A 20,456-nucleotide genomic window follows, 5' to 3' on the forward strand; every position below is an offset into this window, starting at 1 on the left:
GGCAAGATCTCTTCATTAGGGAACTTCTCCAAATTTTTAAAAACTCCCACAAAGAAACAGAACAGAATTTGTTTTTTCACATGAATCATTTTGTTTATTTTTTATTTTCGGTTTCTTTTTTTTTTTTTTTTGTTAAATTGAATTATTAATGGTAATTTCTATAGTTTTTGTTTCTTTGCTGAAATGCTTTGTGTTTCTCTCTCACTTTCTCTTTCTTTCTCTCTCTGTTACTCGCCTAATTTAAAGACTTATGTACATACATATTGAAATATATGTATTTATCTCTTATTGGCGCTTAGCTTTTGCATGCTCTCTTTTTTAATGTTTTTATTATAATTGTAAAATAGTATTATTATTATTAAGTTTTGTTTTAAACACTACAATGTTAATTATTAAAAAGGCAAGAAAAAGAAAACTAAAAAAAAAAACAAATTATTGGTTTTTAAATCATTTTTTTTTAATATTTACTTTTTTGCCTGTATTAAATATTGTATATTAATTTGTTTTTCTTTGATTCAACAATAAAATCATTAGTTTTTCGGTTTTCTTATAGTATTTTTGCCCGTTTTTTATTTAAATAATACATTGTTTTATATGCATTTGTTAAATATTATTGAAAATTGGTGCATATTCATTTAATGCATTCACATACATGTGTTCGGGTTGTGTGAGTGAGACTATGCTTGGCTTGCTCTCTCTTTCTATCTTGCTTTCTCCGTATATCTATATATCTTTCACTTTGTTTTATTATACCCTTGCCGAGGTCTTTCGATTTAGCTATGATTATTATTATTTACATACATATATTCCTTTCTCAGTGTGTGCACCGGACTTTATGTCTTACATTAGGAACAATTGGTAAACAAAAAAAATAATCTATTGTGATTTACAATTGCATATAGGCGATAAGAAATGATTATATGCAGGTAAAAACTAGTTCACTAGCTTCTTTACAATCGGACAGAGTATATCTTTATATATGTAAGTAAATAACTTAACGATGACCCATGCAAGGATACAATATACAGATATTAAATTCGAAATAATCGAAATTCGACCTTTGCTCTTAAGCACTTATTTCATTCAGATGGCAACTTTGATTTGCATTTTGAATTTAAGTTAATTATAATAATTAATATATTATAAACTCATTTCATTTTGTGTGTGTGTTTTTTTAGTTTTGTAAACTTATACATTTTTGTTGGTTTTTTGCTTTTTTTTTTTTTTTTTTTTGCAAAATTTAATTATTCACAAAGAATTACTAGAGTGTTTAAAATAAAGAAGTGCAGATTGCGCCTTGGTTTGGTTTTCTCTTTTCTTCATCTTCTTCTATTTTTGTTTATCGCTTTTCTTGTGTGTGTTCTCATTAATTAGTATTATAATATTCCTTTTGTTTTTCTTTTCGCATTTTTATGTATTTTGTTATTAGATTCTTCTCTCGCTCTCTTTAAATTCTCTCATGCTATTTCCTTCTATTACGCTCTTTCTTGTATGTACTTCCTTACTCTCTTGCATTATCTCGCTCTCTCTCTCTCTCTCCTTCTCTCTCTCTCTTTTTTCTGTATGTTCCTCTATTGACGACGTCAATTCAATGATGGCATATGCATATTATGCCAATTTATTTCAATATTAGGCCATTTCGTTTGTAGGCATGTGACTATGGGATTAGAGGTGCATATGGATTTAAGATCACCTTCTAGCAATATGGCTGATCCGTAATAGTAGCGAACCTAGTTTGGTAAAAGAAAAAAAGGTTAATAATTGTTGCTCTTCCGAATTGTAAAGGAGTGTTAGCCAAATTCTTATCTATTAGCCATAGAGGCGGAATTGTCCATATTTTCTTTATATGCAATAGCAATGACTCACTTCTACTACGCAGTTGTTCAACAAATGACGAATGTTCTCTAAGTTAGATCATACTAGTTGTAAGCTAACAACAAGTGATGGAATTCTAATTTGAATGTCAGTAAAATGAAGCATTACTTGCTTTTATCAGTTCACGAACAACCTAAACGTACACTGGGATAGATACGACAATTTGAGCTAGACATGAAACACGCATTCGTACATCTAATATTTGTGCGTACTATCATTTGGCTTATAAATATGTTCATATATGTATGTTGGTTTTTGTATGATGTTGTTATCACATTCTTTGTGCTCACCTTGTTGCCCTCGTTGGAGCCAGGTATGCCATTATAATGCATTAACTCAAAAGTATCCGGTGTTGAGCGACTTTCAAGTGGAAAAAACTCATCCATGAACGCATTTAGCAATATAATGCCCAAATTTTCAGGGTCCAGACGCTTTTGCATTAGACTAACACTGTAAATTAAATAAAATTTTAGATGACCCAGAGACAATGGACTACATTGATTAGAACTTACTAGCCCGGCTCGCTAACCAAATTCAAGGCAGCTAGAACATCCCTAAGCATGGTGCTTGATATGAAATTGTTACCCTCTGGATCGTAGGATTTGAAAATTCGACGACCCGTCTCGGATGGTGTCTCTGGTGAGACAAGCCTCTTTTCGTTGCTAAACAGAACTGCATATAAGATTCAAATTGTTAACAAATTATGAATACTCGACTCTTTGTTCGTTATGTTATTGACTTACCTGTTAAATGCGTATCAGAGCCCATTACCCAAACGGGAAACCGCGGATTCTTGAAGAATGAACCCACCGTACAGTAGCGCATCTGTTCCATTAGGGTAATGAAACCGATATCGCTTTGTTCCGAAATGCCACGCAATTTTAAGCCGCCAACATCCTGCTCATTGTCCCATACATGGGCCACCGAACGGCCAGTTAGCATTAGGTTTATCAACGATTGTGCCCCATAGCCGTAGGTGCTATGAATAAGCGGCTCCGAGGTATCCGATATATCAGCAGTAACCTGTTCGATGCCTTTGGTAAGGAATACTGAATACATAAAGACGAGTACGCCAAATGTATTCGATAGTTGACTATAATTTTCGGTATAATAACGCGCCACCTCATTAATATCATCAAAATGTATGGTATGGAGACGCTCATGGAATTGCTGGGATGTTATATCCATGTCCAATTGTCCGGTGGCATCATCGTCATTTAGGCTATTGCTGTTACTATTGCTGCTGCCGCTGCTATTACCTTGAATTATATCGATCACCGAAGCTGGAGTAACCTCAACACCTTGCTCTATTTCAATATCGTATGCAGCATCGCCAGCACCAGCACTTGGAATCACACAAACACCACCGACGGCAGCCCCACCAGCCACTTCCTCTCCTAGGACCTGCGTCAGTGGTGGCGGTGGCACGGGCGGCGTATTTTCTTTGGTGGTCCTGGCGGCAGAGCTAAGATTCGGCTTTGCATTGCGATTACTTTGTGTCGTCACTGTTGTAGTGCCAGTGCTGCTTGTCGCATTGCTTGATCGGCGCAATATATGAACAATACGATATCTGCGGGTTTGGCAATTTAATAATATATTGCACAAAGCCTGAATAAGCAGACTCTGACTTTTTCCAGAAGATATCTGGAAGGAAACAAGAAATACATATTTATAAATGATATAATAATATGTACATATCGACAATTATGTAAATTATCATTTTACTATCTCGTCTATACCAGAGAGTCAAAACATGTTTCTAAATTTGTTCTGTGAACGCATTTTGGAAGAATCGAGAAGTAATTGGTCCCTTAAAGGAATGCACATATTTTTCAGGTAAATTTAGATACAACAAATTATTTACAAGCTTATTTCGAAGAATAATATTTAAAGTGGGGTTTAAGGTGGCTCCCCCATCTGGCAATAGTTTTTCTCTTGCCTTTCTGCTCTTACCTCTGCCAACTTGATGCCTGGCATATCCATGATAATTATCTTAAGCAAATACGCCTGAACGGGCGCTATCACAGCACATGGACCGCCCTGTTTTTGCACCAAAGCCGACGGTTCCACATCACTAAACTCGAATCCTGTCAAGAAAGAAATGCAAAACCAAAAAGTGAATAACAAGAAAAACGCCAGCAATAATATTTGGGGGGAAAATGGGGAAGACAAAAAGGAAAAACGCGCGCATTTTCATCATTGAGCAGATGCAATTGATTGGGCGGACAAGTAGTTGGGAGTGGGAAGTTAATGGCTGTGGGTGGGTATGGTGGTTATAGTTACCTTGAGACCAACGCTTAAATACATCCTCGCGCACGCCGTCGCCCCATAGCAGTTGTTTTATATCACACAGTTCGCGTATATCCTTCACATTTGGCTGCATTAATTGTATTCCACCGCTTCCTTCACCGCTAGCAACAGATGCTCCTGCGGCTCCTACTCCTCCTCCACTCATTCCGCTTGTGGTAGGCAATTCTTGTTGCTGCTCACTTGCTGATGCTGAGGCAATTGCTACTGATGCTAGTTGTGGTGCAGATGCTGCTCCTACTGGCGGTACCGTTGTTGCCGATACAGTATTGTGCGATTCCAAGGCTGCCGACGCCAATGCAACGCCCGTTGCTGGTAATGCAACTTTTGGCGAGACAACAGATTTGCCACTGGCTTTGTCGCACATTGCTCTCGATCAACTCTCTCACCTGGTATGTGTGTACCTGTGTGGGTGGCTGCGTTTCTGAATATTATTCTGCGAACTCAGTATTTAATTTTCCTATTTTCAGCCCGTTTATTTTTTTTTTTTTTTATTTGTTTGTTAGGTATGGGGTCGAAGTGAAACACATTCGATTGATATTTATCGGCAAAAAAAAAACATATTTGTCAGCTGGACAATACCAGTGCAAAATTTTCAAAATAATAGTGGCAAACAATATATTGGTATCGATAAATTAAGTATAAGAGGGGTAATCGTTGACAATTGTCAGTCCTACTACAAAGGATTTTTAAAGTACACATTTAATTCAATTTCAGTAGTGCTATTAAATTAATTGTAAAGGATTTTGCAACATACCCAAACTTTTTAAAGCCCTTGGAGTTTAATGGTTTTCCTATCGATAGGTGAATTCTTACTGTAAATGCCAGAACTTCTGGCAGCACTCAACGCGCGAGTGGCAATTGCAAAGTGTTTTGCAGTGGGGCAAAAAAAGAAGTAAATTTCATTTTATATTAAACGTTTTAGGCAAATTTTAGAATGACCAACGAAACAACTAGCACAAATGTGGCCGATCGCCTTAAATTAGGACCTCGCGATGGCGTTACCTATCCGATAATAATGAAGTATTGCGGTCATTGTACCATGCCCATAGAAGTAAGCAACTACAAAAACATACTATTTTACCTGTTTTAAAACAATTCACACTTTCAATTTTAGTATTGCGAATATTATCCAGAATATGACAAGTGCAAGGATTGGCTGGAACGTCATATGCCTGAAGATTTCGAGCGTTTGAAAATCGAGGAGGAGCAGGCTGCTGCTGATGGCACAGATGATGACAAAAAACGTCAGAAACGAGGCGGCAAAGGGTTGCTGCGTGTTAAAAAGAAGGAGGATGTGCCTAAAAAAATTTGTGTCTCACGTGCAGCACGTGGCAAAAAGAAGTCAGTCACTGTGGTTACCGGCCTGAGTACCTTTGGTAAGATAGCAACGGCAATGAATTTCTTAAAAAACTTTTTATTAAATTTTTCCAATTTCCTTAACGCCGGCAAGCAGACATTGATCTCAAAGTAGCAGCAAAATTCTTTGGAACCAAATTTGCATGCGGCTCTTCAGTCACAGGTGATGACGAGATTGTTATCCAGGGGGACGTAAAGGATGAGCTCTTTGATGTCATACCTGAAAAATGGGCTGAGATTGACGAGGATGTTATTGAGGATTTGGGCGATCAGAAGCGTTAATCATTCATCACAAGCAAAATATTCTCAAAAAAGGAAAACAAAGTTTTTTTTTTTTTCGTAATATACATATATTTACAGAATATTAAACGTTAAACAAAATACATATGGATTTAGGTGGTACTCTTAGATTGGGTCGTCTCAGCGACAGCGACTGATTGTGGCCCGGGATCAAGGCCATGAAAGTGTTTGTAAGTTAATTCAATAATTTTCCCATTCTGCTCATCGGTAAGAGGTGCCTTGTTGTCATCTATGAGCTGTTAGTAGAGAAAAGAAGGATGTCAAATTTCAAGGAATAAATTAAACAAAGGTAGAGTCTTTCGGCAGAAAGTTTAATTTCTTGCTTACTAGTTGTGTGTGTAGTGCACTGGTTGGTGGATCATTCACCATTTGTAGGATTTCATATGACTTTAAGCGATAGGAGCTCAGATCTTTAACGTAACTAGTAATGGCTTCGCATGTCTGAGTCTTACACGGCGATTCCTCTAGGTATTGAAGGGCCTGGAATTGCAATTTATTAAAAACAAGATGTTTCTCTCAAAGTTTAGGTATTAAGATTTGTACCTCGTAAGTTACTGTGGCCAAGTTGCGCATACCAAATTTCTTTTGGTACTCTTGATCTTCTGCAGCAACTGCATCACCTCAAGATTTGTCAGGTACGAGTGAGTGGCATTGACTCTGGTAAGAAAAGTGTACAAATATACATCTACTTCCTTAATTGCTGTCAATATTGAAAGTTAGACTTACATTTCCATGGTGTTTGTGCAAATACTTAGCCTAATTCACTAAATAGTTCAAATTGTCTTAGCCACCAGTTGAAAAACATCGTGTATAAACGAGGAATGCAGAAATATCGATATATGGCCAGACGATAATACTATATGTCCGTAAAGTTAGCGACGATGTTAAACTCGAGTTAACGACGGTCCTCTGTTAACCCTCTGTTAACTTTTTTTGCAATTTTTAATTTTTTATTTTTTCTTTATTTACTAACTTTTTCGGATGGAATGAACTTTTATTTTGTTAAGCGAATCAAAATCAATTGATTTAACTAGTTTTTGGGGGGTTTTAAAAGTTCTTAGTATTAAAAATTTGCACTGGAAAAATCGGCTCCCCACATTTTGGAGCATAGCTCCACTCAGGGTCAGCATCAAGCAATGCACTATACGCCAAAATGAGCGCCACATATTCAAGAATGTCTCCAGAAAGTTTTATTAATATCTACTGAGCAGTTTTTGAGAAAATCGCTTATCAGTGGAGCAACCCATGATTTTGCCCATACAAAAATCGTAAATAAAATTACATTCATATTTGAGCTCGAATATCTCGGGCCAGAGCCAGCATCAAGCAATGCACGGTAGCTTGTTCGATTGGGGGATATTTCAAGAGTGTCTCATAAAAGTTTTATCAACATCTACTGAGCGGTTTTTGAGAAAAAGCCCCAAAAGTGTGGGTGTCTTTTTGTGTGCAAATTTATTGATAAGGCTGGCGCGAGCTCCGGAACTGGAACCAGTTGTCGGAACCAATGAACCAGTAAACTTAGCACTGACAAGTTCTAAGGGCCCAATCGAATTGGCTGCCCTCTCTGAAAATCGTCGTTATCTCTCCTAGCCAGGATCAAGAAATGCACGGTATCTCATTCGATTGGGCATAAAATTGTCTATATATGGGCGAAGTTTTATCAAAATCTGCTGAGCAGTTTTTGAGAAATTCGCAAAAGAAAATTGAAAAATGTTCAAGATGGCGGTTGGTGCATATCGATATGAAAAGGCACGTTGATCGATGTATTTCATCGTATTGGCTGCCCTCTCTGAAAATCGTCGTTATCTCTCCCAGCCAGGATCAAGAAATGCACGGTATCTCATTCGATTGGGCATAAAATTGTCTATATATGGGCGAAGTTTTATCAAAATCTGCTGAGCAGTTTTTGAGAAATTCGCAAAAGAAAATTGAAAAATTTTCAAGATGGCGGTTGGTGCATATCGATATGAAAAGGCACGTTGATCGATGTATTTCATCGTATTGGCTGCCCTCTCTGAAAATCGTCGTTATCTCTCCTAGCCAGGATCAAGAAATGAACGGTATCTCATTCGATTGGGCATAAAATTGTCTATATATGGGCGAAGTTTTATCAAAATCTGCTGAGCAGTTTTTGAGAAATTCGCAAAAGAAAATTGAAAAATTTTCAAGATGGCGGTTGGTGCATATCGATATGAAAAGGCACGTTGATCGATGTATTTCATCGTATTGGCTGCCCTCTCTGAAAATCGTCGTTATCTCTCCCAGCCAGGATCAAGAAATGAACGGTATCTCATTCGATTGGGCATAAAATTGTCTATATATGGGCGAAGTTTTATCAAAATCTGCTGAGCAGTTTTTGAGAAATTCGCAAAAGAAAATTGAAAAATTTTCAAGATGGCGGTTGGTGCATATCGATATGAAAAGGCACGTTGATCGATGTATTTCATCGTATTGGCTGCCCTCTCTGAAAATCGTCGTTATCTCTCCCAGCCAGGATCAAGAAATGCACGGTATCTCATACATTTGTCAATGTCATTACTAATCAACTTTTTTCACAGGTTCTTCTCGTAGCAGCGGCTACCTAGGGTCCTCATCAGCGCATGCTTTTTTTCTTTTTCCTTTAAATTAAATTTTTTTTAAACATATTTAATCTTATATGTATATGTACATACATATGTAAGTTTTTAGCTATGTACATACTCATTTACCTGTAAAAACTATGTGTGCAAATATACGTATGTACATATGTATGTATGTTTATATGTACGAACAAGAGCGTGTTTGTGCACACTTGGCCTTGAAAACGCATGCGTACACACATCTATGTATGTATGTATGTACATACATTTTCGGCCCGAAAGTGTGCATGCATTTTTGTATACATATGTATGTACATATGTAAGTACGCTTTTGTACATTTTTTTTTTTCAGACATTGTATGTACATACGTATATATGTATGTATATGAATTATTTGGTTTATTTTTTTTTATGCATATATTACATGCATATATGCATTTGTACATGAAGATATCTAAATCTTTCACACCAAATTCATGTTCTGTTTGTGGGGGAAATATTTGCCCATAAATCCCCTTTGGTGAGCACATGGAAATACCCCCTAAGCTACGCCCTGTTCCAAACTACGATTAGAGAGGGCAGCCAATACGATGAAATACATCGATCAACGTGCCTTTTCATATCGATATGCACCAACCGCCATCTTGAACATTTTTCAATTTTCTTTTGCGAATTTCTCAAAAACTGCTCAGCAGATTTTGATAAAACTTCGCCCATATATAGACAATTTTATGCCCAATCGAATGAGATACCGTGCATTTCTTGATCCTGGCTAGGAGAGATAACGACGATTTTCAGAGAGGGCAGCCAATTCGATTGGGCCCTTAGAACTTGTCAGTGCTAAGTTTACTGGTTCATTGGTTCCGACAACTGGTTCCAGTTCCGGAGCTCGCGCCAGCCTTATCAATAAATTTGCACACAAAAAGACACCCACACTTTTGGGGCTTTTTCTCAAAAACCGCTCAGTAGATGTTGATAAAACTTTTATGAGACACTCTTGAAATATCCCCCAATCGAACAAGCTACCGTGCATTGCTTGATGCTGGCTCTGGCCCGAGATATTCGAGCTCAAATATGAATGTAATTTTATTTACGATTTTTGTATGGGCAAAATCATGGGTTGCTCCACTGATAAGCGATTTTCTCAAAAACTGCTCAGTAGATATTAATAAAACTTTCTGGAGACATTCTTGAATATGTGGCGCTCATTTTGGCGTATAGTGCATTGCTTGATGCTGACCCTGAGTGGTGCTATGCTCCAAAATGTGGGGAGCCGATTTTTCCAGTGCAAATTTTTAATACTAAGAACTTTTAAAACCCCCCAAAAACTAGTTAAATCAATTGATTTTGCTTTGCTTAACAAAATAAAAGTTCATTCCATCCGAAAAAGTTAGTAAATAAAGAAAAAATGAAAAATTAAAAATTGCAAAAAAGTTAACAGAGGGTTAACAGAGGACCGTCGTTAACTCGAGTTTAACATCGTCGCTAACTTTACGGACATTAATACTATTGTATGCCGTAATACTTAATTTCTTACATAGGAATAGTTTTTGTTTGTAATTTTAAATAGTCGCCAATGAAATATCTGTATGTCTATATCTAAAATATTGTTTAAATAAATTTTTGGATTTTACAAATAAGACTGCTAGTTATCTGATTGTTTATCGAAACAGTCTGGCAGCGCCGTTTGGTACTTTAACAACACTAAATTTCGAAAAACAAAAAATATTTACCGGTTTTAAACACGAAATTATTTCATTTTCTCAGGAGCTATGACAACGGACAAGGACAAAGATAAGCTTAAACAACGTGCCGCATATCTAACACGGCGACGTGGTTCATCAAATAGAATTAGTAAGTACAGTGACTTTGCACATATTAACTTTGGTAATCAACAACTGTGATCGCATTAGACCCACTTGACGATGCAGCTGGAGGCGGCATGGGGAATTGGAAATCCAGCACAGATGGGCAACGGCAAGTTTACCGCCGTCGCCTGCGTCGTCTGTTAAAGAGTTCCCAGGCCAACGAAAATGATAACAGGGCAATCAGCAAATCAAATCATACGCCCTGGTCCCTCAAGCGGCATAGCCATGCCCTGTTCCTTTTAATTTCTGCGATTTGCTTGGGTTGCATTCTGTACTACTGCAACGAGAGCATGACCAAATTCCTGCAGAGCTATACAAATCAATATCACGACATTGTGCATAACAAGTTGAACTATTGTGATCGTTCATTAGCTTTGGGTGAAATGTTTACTGAATTGCGGGGACGTGTGCTTCATCAGGACATAGCTTTAAATCAACTGGAGCGTATTATGGCCAACAATCAATCATTTCAGTCGATTGCCCTGGTGGGCTCTTCAGGATTGGGCAAAAGTTTAACTGTTCGATTGCTTCGAGAGCTATTTCCTTGGCGCGAGAATGTCCACGCAGTAAATTGGCATTATCATCTGGAAGAGACAATTGATACAATGTTGTCTAAATTCCAGTTTTCACACTGTGGACGTAATCTTGTGATTATCGATAATATGCCCATGGGTGATCAAGATTTTGTCAAAATTATTAACGATGCTGTGCAGCAGCGTGCCTCCTCAAATGGCACTCCAGAAAACAATGCTAATTCCCAACATGTGACCATGATATATGTATTTAATATAAATCGCATGATCCTATCTAATCAGGAATACGACGAACAATTGAATCAGCTGCAGCAAGAGCTATCAGAGCCAACTCAAATGATTTCATATCGCACGTTTCAGCGTCATCATTTGGAGCTTTGCATCCGATCCGAGGTGCTAAAGAACAATTTAAATTTATCTGAGATTTATCTCGAAGAAATGCTCAATACAACAGATGTTGAGATTTCAGGCTGTAAGACTGTCTATGCCAAAGTTCTTATTTATGGAACAAAGACTGAAGAGGAATAGGAAATTACATTCCACAAATAACAAATCTTATTTCACATTTCAATTAGACAAAATGAAGAAAAATGTTATTTTTTAATATGTAGACCAATGAATTTATGTAAAGTGTGTTCTCCTTTGATATATATGTATAGGTATATAAAAATATGTATACCATATATATCACAGGCAATGCCAATTGTTCCATGACAATTATATGGTAATAAGCTGATACTGATAATTGTAATTAAAAAATAAGTTATACGAACAACCGAGATATACAAAAACGAAACGAAATTATAGCTAAACTCTTACAATTTACAAAAGTAATATTTAAAAATAGTTTTTGGAATTGATATTGATATTGCTTATAAATTGAGTTCACTGGACATTTAGTGTGATCTGTGCCCTGTGAATGACCGGCTTAGGTCAAATGTGGAGAAAAGACAACAGAGAAGAAAAGAAGGCGTTCAAAGTTCTTGGAAGCGTTATCAGTGTTCGCATCCAACAATCATGTTAATCATCAAGACTAGCTAAACGGGCCACGCGCAGCGTGATGATGACTGGGTTGACTTGATTTGGTGTGCTTTTGTTTTTGGTTCTCTGATTCGGTTTATGGCCCCCGTCAAAAACAGAAGAAACAACAAAAAACCGTACCATGTACATACATACATATAATCTGTCATCCCCCGTATTTTGGATTGCTTGTGGCTTACTCCACATACTCTCTTATCGGGCGTCGTTTGGCGCCGCCGTCGATTTAATATTTCATTTGTGCCACATACAAAAACAAAAAACCAAAAAAAAAAAAAAAAAAATACACAAAAAAAGTAACCATGGCCCACAAAAACTACCTATTCATATACATATACACACATATAGACGTGGGTATTTGCTTTATTTTATGTGGCCCAGGGTCAAGTCCGGCTCCGTCCGTGTTATAGTTAATTTTTTGCACTCGCTTCCGTCTGATAACCTTGCTGGAGGCCTATGCCGCTTGCATATTCCGAATCTAAATTGAAATCGGAGTGAATCCAATGTACCTACTACTGGGTGGGTGGGTGTTTCGGTAGTTAGATGTTGGTGCCTGATCAGAAATTTAAAAAAGTAAATGTTTTGTTTTGCTTTAATTTGTCAATTAAAATGACAAAATGCATAAATGGCGATTAACTAATTGCTCGCCAATTAAATCACAGTATTCAGACACAGTTAGGATTGTCATATAAAATGGTACGAGATGAGACTATTGGATGAAGTGCATCGTGATGCTTCTCCCATTGTCATTAAGCAGGGTGTTCTCTGTCTCGCTGGGCCTTATCCTTGGACTGGCAAGCATTGTGGTAAATAAGAAGGAAGAAATATGGTTTGCAAACATTTTAATCCTCTTTCTTGCTCTTGTTCTGGACTTAGTGTACTAAGTATGAGATCATTGGCGATGAGAAATCCTTGCTGGCCACTTGTGATCCGTCCGAAGATATGGGAAATTTGGCCATGAAAGATATTGTCGACTTGAGTGATTTAAGTTTCACATTAGCTGAGGACATGGAAACTGTCTACGTGAGTGGTGATATAAAGGTTCTATTGCATATTCCGAATGCCCCGATCAAGATGGAGGTGGATGTGTTTCGTTTGGAGCGCGGTAGATGGATGCCCACCATTATATCAATCAAGAGGGATAGTCTATGCGAATCTCTAAGGGATCCCCGGGAATTTTGGCATTTTTATCTAATGCAAATATCGAAGGGCCATTTAAAATGTCCACCCGATCAGGGAGTAAGTGTTGACTATATGTACATACATATATGTATAAGAGAAGTAATTTAACTTTTTCTCACCCCCTCTCTCTCTCTCCCAACAGGATATATACACATTAAACAATTTAACCAATCATATAGTTGTTAAAAATCTACCACGTTGGGATATTGAAGGCGATCTTAAGGCTTTGGTTCATTTCAGTATCGATCAGCATAAAACTTGCGTGGCCGTCTATAGCAAGGTCTATGTAACCTAAGAAGATATGGCAAGTCATTATTCCTTCTGACTTCAGACAATATATAGCACATTAACTAACAGTAGCACTAGGGCATCAGTGCCTTCTACGTATCTGCATATATCTTAATGGTTTGCAAATAAAAATGGAATATAAGTATACATACATATGCATACATATATATCCGTACATACGATACTTATGTACATACACATATTAAATATATTTCATTCTTCCGTAATCCCATTAATCCACATGCGACTTAGTTGACGTTTTCTTTATTTATTTGCCAAAAAGCTTAAAAATCGGGCGCCGTGCTCTCATTATGTGGCGCGTGATTTTATTGTCCTTGGTTAAAATAATTTTATCGTTTTGGGTTCCCTAGTTTTTAGTTATTTTATTTCTAGAATCTAGATTGCTATCTTTTGCACAGTGGTCTCTTTCTCTCTCTCTTCCCATCCATTTTCATTCATATTGACTTAAGTTTAATTGAATTTAAAATATGTTGTACAATTTCTTTTTCAATTTGTTTAATAATTATTATTATATATTTATGAAAACTCTGAATTTTAAAAAAATCGTAGACCTTTTTAAATGATAAAGGAATTTGGGGATAATATGCAAAAACTTGTTGCTATTATTTAGTTAATTTTCGAACGTATTAGTTTAACGTTAGTTTGAGTTAAAATATATTACAATATTTTATAGCAGGATTAGCTACGGACATGGTATCGAGGAGTTTTTGTAAGAGTTTTTATCACTGAAAGGAGCTTTAAACTCTTAACTAACATTCACTTTAAAAATGTATAATTTTCTAAGTTATAATTAGGATTTAGCCTAATCCGCCTACGTCCATAGGATGTTCGAAAATAACCCTGAAAAATAACTTTTATTTTCGATTTGATTGTGGAACCAAATCTTATAGTTACCTGCGATAACAATCTGAGTACATATTGCATGATTGTTTTCATTTTTGGGTTTTGTTCTGTGATCTTCTAACAATGTTGGAATCTTGAAAAAAAAAAATAAATACAAATAAATTTCAAAGGGTATAAATAATAATAAAGTTTGTGTCAGTTATAGCGGGCCACAAATAACTGGCAAGTATGCAGATCTCTCTCCGCAATTGTTACCGAGTGCCCAGTACTTCTCCTAGAGGTATATCAGATTGTTGGGACTCCAACTACATCATATAGAGACATAAGATGGCTACAAGGAATAACTTAATGAGCCATGCCAAATTCTGTATTTACTGTGTAAAGAGTATTTTCAAGTCGATCCTTCATAATTTGACATTAAAAATTTATTGAATAAAAAACTGTGCAAATTGTAGGCGTTAAATGGAGGTTATTCGTAACAATATTGTTATAAGATCTGATTTATATTATTTGAGACGGTTTCGTAGTTGAGCAAATGATAAAAAAATATGAACTACAATTAGTAGTATTATCATGTTTTCAAGGTCCTTAAGCCATAGGCTTGGTCTTTAATTATTTTAAAAAGTAAGGCATATCCGTCCTAATCATATTCTTGGCGACCTTATACAGCCAAGTTCGTCCTTCTCTCATTCTTCTAGACCGTAAAACCTAACGCCCTGAAATATGGCTGCTTCTTTACGCTGTAGGCATTGTATATCTTGGCTTCAGACAATATACAGACCCCAGAACAGGGACCTTTCACTGTAAAAACTTGGATATTTTCTAAGCTCACACTCACAGTGTGTAATCCTTGAAAATGCCATACTTGTCTTATGTGGGACTTTAGTTGTGGGGCTCTAACCCATCCCTATATTAGGCTAACTTTGTAAGCTTTTTCATTCCATGACAAGATACTATAAATTAGTTCAACTTAAGTATTTGCATTCATTTAAATGATAAATTGTTGTTGAGATAACTATTAACTTGACTTAAAAACAAAAACTTATACAGATTAAGTGTAATCGATGATAGACAAATTGATTAGCATCCGGCTGTTGGCCTGATTCAGAATGCAACAATACTGTTTGAATATATTCAATTCAGCGTTTACTAGGTATCGCTATCTATCTGCATCTATTTGTTATAATATGTAAGTATAAATTTAATATAGTCACAGCTGTGCGCTGATCCAAGTATGTTTGCATCATTACAAATATTAGCTAACCCCTCAGCTGAAGACAGTTTGAGACTTGAGGACGCGAGGTAAGGCAAGGCGAGATGCAAGGCAAAGCGACGAGGAAAGCACGGAAGGCTGGCAAAGTGCTTTAAACTGGTCATGACCTGTTAGTGGCAGTTATTATTGACAATCGAAGTTGAAATTCAAGACATAACTGTTATCCACATACATACATATCCATCTAAAGATTGAAAGAATAAAAGTTTTGATTAATAAGTTTACGAAATATATTTTTTAATAGTTGTCATACTTGAGGGTCTTTCAAAAACCTTTTAACTCATGTGCTGTACGCATTATTTAGATGGGCACTGTGTGTCACTTTGTAAGTACAGTTTTGATTGCAAAGAACCTGTTATAAATGTATTTAATGTGATTTTAACTAGATTCACAAGTTAAATATAGTATAAAGGTACATATTTATCGGTCGCGTGCCTTGGATATCTTTAGTGCAATTATTTAATAAATACCCCAGGGCGTATGCGTGATATTTATATAGGATTTCACATATGTTTTCTTCCCACACTCATTGCGACGTCGTGTAATCAGCATTTTTGTTATTTTGATGGACATGGAAATGAGAAAATTTAGTTATTTATATTAAGAGGGTTGTTTGGAAACTTTAATTGGTTAAAAATAAATTAACAATTATTAATTGCATTTTTTGTAATAATTATTAAATTGAAAAAAAAAAAAAAAAAATGCTTTGTCGGCTATAGGTTAATTATTTAGAGAATAAATATAAAAAATTATATATTTATAAGGGAAAAAAGGAAACTAAAGAATATAATATTTCGAATTGTTAGTTTTGTTTCCTTTGGTTGTAATTCTCAACTAGTTATGGCGTTAAATCTTCTAGTTTTGTCTGTCGTTTGAATAGGATTTCAATTTAGTTGCGGTATAATTAAAATATCGCTCTTCCCTTCTGTGGATCGAGCAAATCTTGCTGGTTAATAATTTTCATATAAATTTCAAAGTATCCCTCGTGTATATCACTCATACGTAGCGTTGCACGAATGGGCGTCTTATTCAATGCATATATTCTTGTTACAGCTATTGCATTTTGTTTAGGTTCTTTATATAACTGTAAACAAATACATTCACACACACTCACACAGACATCATATTTATCTATTTATACATATAGTATACAAATAGGAAAGATACTTCATAAGCGCGTGCAATTTTGTTTTCAATGATAGGGGCATCTTTTGTTTGCGTTTAATTGGTTGGGAAATTGGGTGTATTAGACTAGAGTTGGCTTATGTGACAAAATAATGATAAATAATAATTACGTTTGTCTTGCTCCCTGTCCCCGCATCCCCACATCCCCACAAGTTAGAGACATAGACTTATTTAAGTTGTGGCAAGGATTTGTTTTAGTTTTCTCTAGGCGTTTCTTACACTTTGCAGAAATTAATTAACTAAGTTTCTTTTTATATTAGTTTAAATAACTAGATTAAATATTTTCATTCTTGAATGGTGATAGAAATAAGCTTAACGTTACCTTAATTCATTATGTGGAAGGCAACTCTTTCTGATAATTCAGTTGAACTCATTTATAAAATGGGCTAATAGTAGGATCCGCCTTCTGCTAGAACTCCTTAACATTGCAGGAAATGTCATTTTAGAGCCAAAGATGGAAGTGATATTATACTCATGTTTCTAGGGCATTGTGGAAGTGAGACTTTGCCTTTTGCAGTTATCTTGTAACTAGTCAATCTACCAATCTTTGTGGTTTTTGTTTTTGTTTTTTAATTTGTCGCTGCAGAGAAAGAAAAAGTCGCTAGAGCAAGAGCCAGAGAACTGAAGACATGGGTGGAAAGAAAGGTTGTCGCTCCGTTGTCACCTGTCATCTGCCTCGGTGCTGTTTCTTCCTCCCTTTTCTCCTGACCGCAACTTCATTTGATTAAATAAAGAAACAGCATTTAATCAAAAGGCAAAGTACACACACACACACACACTCGCATATACTGCGCATACATTTAAACAATTTCTTGCATTAAAAATTAAATTAATTAAATAAATAAATAAATACGAGAGTACCAGCAGGAACAAATAACAAATGAATAACACATTTTATTGCGCAAACAGAAACAACAACAGTAAAAAAAAAATATACAAACAGAAAAACTGCAAAAAGAAAAAAGGGAAAAGAGAGAAATATAAAAATTATAATAAATAAATATAAAAACACTAAACAAATGTACAATGAGAGATGACACGCAATGGCCATATTTGATGGCCGAAAGATGAAAATCATCTCAAAGTGAAATCGACAATAAGCATCTAGTAGCATAGTATATATATACTATATTCTATATATATATAGTTAACGATATATCTATATATGTGGAGGTACATAAAAACGGACCATTTCAAATATGCCGAGCACGTGACCATGACTTTGGCATGCTTCGCTGAGCACTTGAACAACTGTTTGGGCCAAGGGAATGAAGGGGATCTAAGGTGAGACATAAGGGGTGAATGTCGATGGTAGAGGGTGGACTAGACGGGGCGTCACTCGAGGTGGTTGCACAGTATATTAAAGTAATACTACTTAGTGTCTTTATTATATTTAACTAAACTATTTTCAATTAATGGTATAAAATAATTGATAGATTAACTAAATAAGTTGAACATGCAATGACTAAATACCCTTAATTCACACTGGATACATTCACTAATCAAACCTTTAGACCTTCTTAAGCTAACGTTGAAAAAGTCATTTCAATATTCATTTCATACGCCATGTTGGCCACAATGAAATGTCGACATTTCACTTACTAAGGTGAATATTGTTTATAAGAATTACAATTTGGTTAGAGCATATTAAGTTTGGCTTTTGAGTAACTTTTTCATAGTGATTTCTATTTTATTTAAGATTGTTCGCTCACAGTTTGATTGTCTTTTGTGAAAAGTTAAAATTGTTGGCATTATGAGCATTGTAATCGCTTGGCTAATTGGGATGTATTTAAAAGCGGAGTAGGAGAGATGGGGATTGAAAGGGGGTAAGAAAAACTGGGTGCTAGGAAACGTGATCTTATGCCATACAGCCATCCCATTTGCCCCATCTCCAATTCCATTTCCCCTTTGTTTAGATAACCATAGAAAATTAATGTTCCCCCTGGATCACAAGATTGTGACCACTGATCATGCATGAAATCAAAACTCTATATATTAGTCAACTACATGCATACATTATAGATACAGAGTATATATTTTAAATATGATCGATCAGAGATCAGTGATTCCCATTTCAGAAAATTATTCATCATTAAACACAATATGTCTCTATCCCTCTATAGGTTTTTATTTATGCATAATTAAGTTAAGTATTTGATTTAATGTTTGCCTTTGAACAGAATTTACAAAAAATTATATTCCTATTTTGTTTGATTATAAACTTGTTTAGCTCCAAGCTTGTTTTTTGCGTATTCTCGGCTCACAGAGGGTGGGTCTAACGGTTGTACAATATGAATGTATAACAAATGAAATGATATCATTCCAATCAAATCAATATCTCTTATTTTTTTATGGCATACTTTGTAAATTGTCTCGATTTTCGCTCATGGTCTTGCATACTTTTTGGCAACTTAAATATATAAATCATCATCTCTTACCTTAGATATATCTTTCATTCGACTTCGTATTGAACTAAAGGTGAAGTGTGATGTAATTTTATACATTATTATTATTGTTCAGAAACTTTTATCGATAGAGAAATGACATCAAGGTTGTAAATGTAAATATATATAAACTGCTTGAAGCTTAATAAAACTCTCATCATGGTCTAAAATTTCATAAATTAGTCAGGGTTGGTTTTTTTTTTTGAAAAGTCATTATTTGATGACCTTTTTTGTGGCAGTTTGGCCAACTGAAAGCTTCTTCAAGTTAAGAATTGCTGTTGCATTTTCAAAGTAATTCAAATTGGGATTGAATAATGACAAAAATTTATATATAATATCAAGCCGGACTAAGCAGGATATATCAGGATTAGCTACGCAATGTTCTTACACTTCAGTTTATTTTCGGAGTATTTCAAAAGTTCATGTCTTTATTTTAGAAAAGAAACCAATACTTCTCTAATATTTGAATTTCCATTACTTAATAAAGTTTTGATGATTAAGAAAATGTATGATATTTTAGACCAAAGTCGATTGTGGGGGTTGGTTTTTCCTTATTAAGCATTTGGGCTTAGAAATTTACTTATCTATGGAGAATTGTTTTCAAAATAATTAAGCGATATTAAGCTGCTGTTTACAGATAATAAATTTTAGTATCCAATACTAAATACTTACAACTATTTGAAGTTAGGTACTTGTGTGTAATTGAATTTCTTTTTATTTTTTTGATAATTTTTTTGTTAAGCAAGTATGTAATTTCTCCATTTAATGTAAACGGAAGGCGTCAATAATTATTCTGTTATGTGCCCTCGAAGTGTTAAAGTAAATTGTTTGCAGTGGCCGACGTCATCGATGTCATCCCCCACTCCATCTCGGTATTCGTGTGTGTGTGTGTCTGACCATTTCCTTAAAACATTTGCCCATTCCTACATTGGGCACGTTAGTTGACAATGAAGGCGCAAAAAGTAAACCGACCGCAACCTCTTAACAAAAAAATGTCACATTTACTCAATTGATTAGCGGGACGTTTACAGTGGCCCATAAAAGATTGTGTATACAGCGGCAAATTGGTGTTTATGATCATCGTTCATCACCATCATCATCTGGTTAGGTCTGGTCGCAATCTACTTTCAACTTATCTCATCGCACACACACACACACACCCACACACATGCATAGGCAAAATTGACTTCTTGGCGTTAATTTATAGTAATCTAATGATTAACCAGTATACCCAGTGTTATATTAGAAACACATTCAAGTGTTCGACTCTAAAAATATTTGAAATTTTTAAGTTTTGTTTTTGAAAAAATTGGCTAAATGACAAAGAGTCACGATGTTTTTTTTTTTTTTTTGTGTGAATT

At 35.5% G+C, this 20,456-nt stretch overlaps 4 protein-coding genes and 1 long non-coding RNA gene across 6 annotated transcripts; 3 read left to right on the forward strand and 2 right to left on the reverse strand.

Annotated features, from left to right (window-relative positions):
- Positions 1-534: 534 nt before the first annotated feature.
- LOC137573227 (ubiquitin carboxyl-terminal hydrolase MINDY-3 homolog) lies at positions 535-4,734 on the reverse strand. Its single transcript, XM_068285099.1, has 6 exons — positions 4,159-4,734; positions 3,829-3,962; positions 2,619-3,519; positions 2,388-2,547; positions 2,166-2,325; positions 535-1,730 (listed from the first exon to the last, which is right to left on the reverse strand). Exons 1-6 carry the CDS (start codon positions 4,547-4,549, stop codon positions 1,584-1,586), a joined length of 1,893 nt encoding a protein of 630 aa, XP_068141200.1. The 5' UTR covers positions 4,550-4,734; the 3' UTR covers positions 535-1,583.
- Positions 4,735-4,856: 122 nt separating this feature from the next.
- DENR (density-regulated protein) lies at positions 4,857-5,926 on the forward strand. 2 transcript variants are annotated; one of them, XM_068285101.1, is made up of 4 exons: positions 4,857-4,986; positions 5,108-5,236; positions 5,300-5,561; positions 5,639-5,926. In XM_068285101.1, the coding sequence occupies exons 2-4, from the start codon at positions 5,120-5,122 to the stop codon at positions 5,821-5,823; spliced, it is 564 nt and encodes a 187-aa protein (XP_068141202.1). In that variant the 5' UTR covers positions 4,857-4,986; positions 5,108-5,119; the 3' UTR covers positions 5,824-5,926. The 2 variants fall into 2 exon arrangements, with proteins under 2 accessions (XP_068141202.1, XP_068141201.1); XM_068285100.1 differs by lacking the exon at positions 4,857-4,986 and having other exon boundaries at positions 5,012-5,236.
- Positions 5,927-6,180: 254 nt separating this feature from the next.
- LOC137573229 (uncharacterized) lies at positions 6,181-6,677 on the reverse strand. The gene is made up of 3 exons (XR_011031842.1): positions 6,568-6,677; positions 6,385-6,498; positions 6,181-6,321 (listed from the first exon to the last, which is right to left on the reverse strand). It is a non-coding gene; the product is annotated as an uncharacterized lncRNA (long non-coding RNA).
- Positions 6,678-10,051: 3,374 nt separating this feature from the next.
- On the forward strand, positions 10,052-11,622 carry LOC137573226 (uncharacterized). Its single transcript, XM_068285098.1, has 2 exons — positions 10,052-10,274; positions 10,334-11,622. The coding sequence occupies exons 1-2, from the start codon at positions 10,193-10,195 to the stop codon at positions 11,347-11,349; spliced, it is 1,098 nt and encodes a 365-aa protein (XP_068141199.1). The 5' UTR covers positions 10,052-10,192; the 3' UTR covers positions 11,350-11,622.
- Positions 11,623-12,590: 968 nt separating this feature from the next.
- On the forward strand, positions 12,591-13,427 carry LOC137573439 (uncharacterized). Its single transcript, XM_068285371.1, has 3 exons — positions 12,591-12,665; positions 12,736-13,098; positions 13,184-13,427. Exons 1-3 carry the CDS (start codon positions 12,591-12,593, stop codon positions 13,334-13,336), a joined length of 591 nt encoding a protein of 196 aa, XP_068141472.1. The 3' UTR covers positions 13,337-13,427.
- Positions 13,428-20,456: the final 7,029 nt, after the last annotated feature.

The sequence above is a fragment of the Drosophila tropicalis genome, unplaced genomic scaffold (assembly GCF_018151085.1).
Source record: "Drosophila tropicalis isolate 14030-0801.00 unplaced genomic scaffold, ASM1815108v1 contig_4, whole genome shotgun sequence".
NCBI lineage: Eukaryota > Metazoa > Arthropoda > Insecta > Diptera > Drosophilidae > Drosophila > Drosophila tropicalis.

Coding starts and splice junctions, on each gene's coding strand:
- LOC137573227 (XM_068285099.1), bottom strand. CDS start 4,549: ATGTGCGACAAAGCCAGTGGCAAATCTGTTGTCTCGCCAAAAGTTGCA. Junction 2,548..2,618: donor CTCTGATACGCATTTAACAG/GTAAGTCAATAA, acceptor TCTTATATGCAG/TTCTGTTTAGCAACGAAAAG. Junction 1,731..2,165: donor GCTCCAACGAGGGCAACAAG/GTGAGCACAAAG, acceptor TTACCAAACTAG/GTTCGCTACTATTACGGATC.
- DENR (XM_068285101.1), top strand. CDS start 5,120: ATGACCAACGAAACAACTAGCACAAATGTGGCCGATCGCCTTAAATTA. Junction 5,237..5,299: donor ATTGTACCATGCCCATAGAA/GTAAGCAACTAC, acceptor TTTCAATTTTAG/TATTGCGAATATTATCCAGA. Junction 5,562..5,638: donor TACCGGCCTGAGTACCTTTG/GTAAGATAGCAA, acceptor GCCGGCAAGCAG/ACATTGATCTCAAAGTAGCA.
- LOC137573226 (XM_068285098.1), top strand. CDS start 10,193: ATGACAACGGACAAGGACAAAGATAAGCTTAAACAACGTGCCGCATAT. Junction 10,275..10,333: donor TGGTTCATCAAATAGAATTA/GTAAGTACAGTG, acceptor TGATCGCATTAG/ACCCACTTGACGATGCAGCT.
- LOC137573439 (XM_068285371.1), top strand. CDS start 12,591: ATGCTTCTCCCATTGTCATTAAGCAGGGTGTTCTCTGTCTCGCTGGGC. Junction 12,666..12,735: donor TTGGACTGGCAAGCATTGTG/GTAAATAAGAAG, acceptor TTCTGGACTTAG/TGTACTAAGTATGAGATCAT. Junction 13,099..13,183: donor AATGTCCACCCGATCAGGGA/GTAAGTGTTGAC, acceptor CTCTCCCAACAG/GATATATACACATTAAACAA.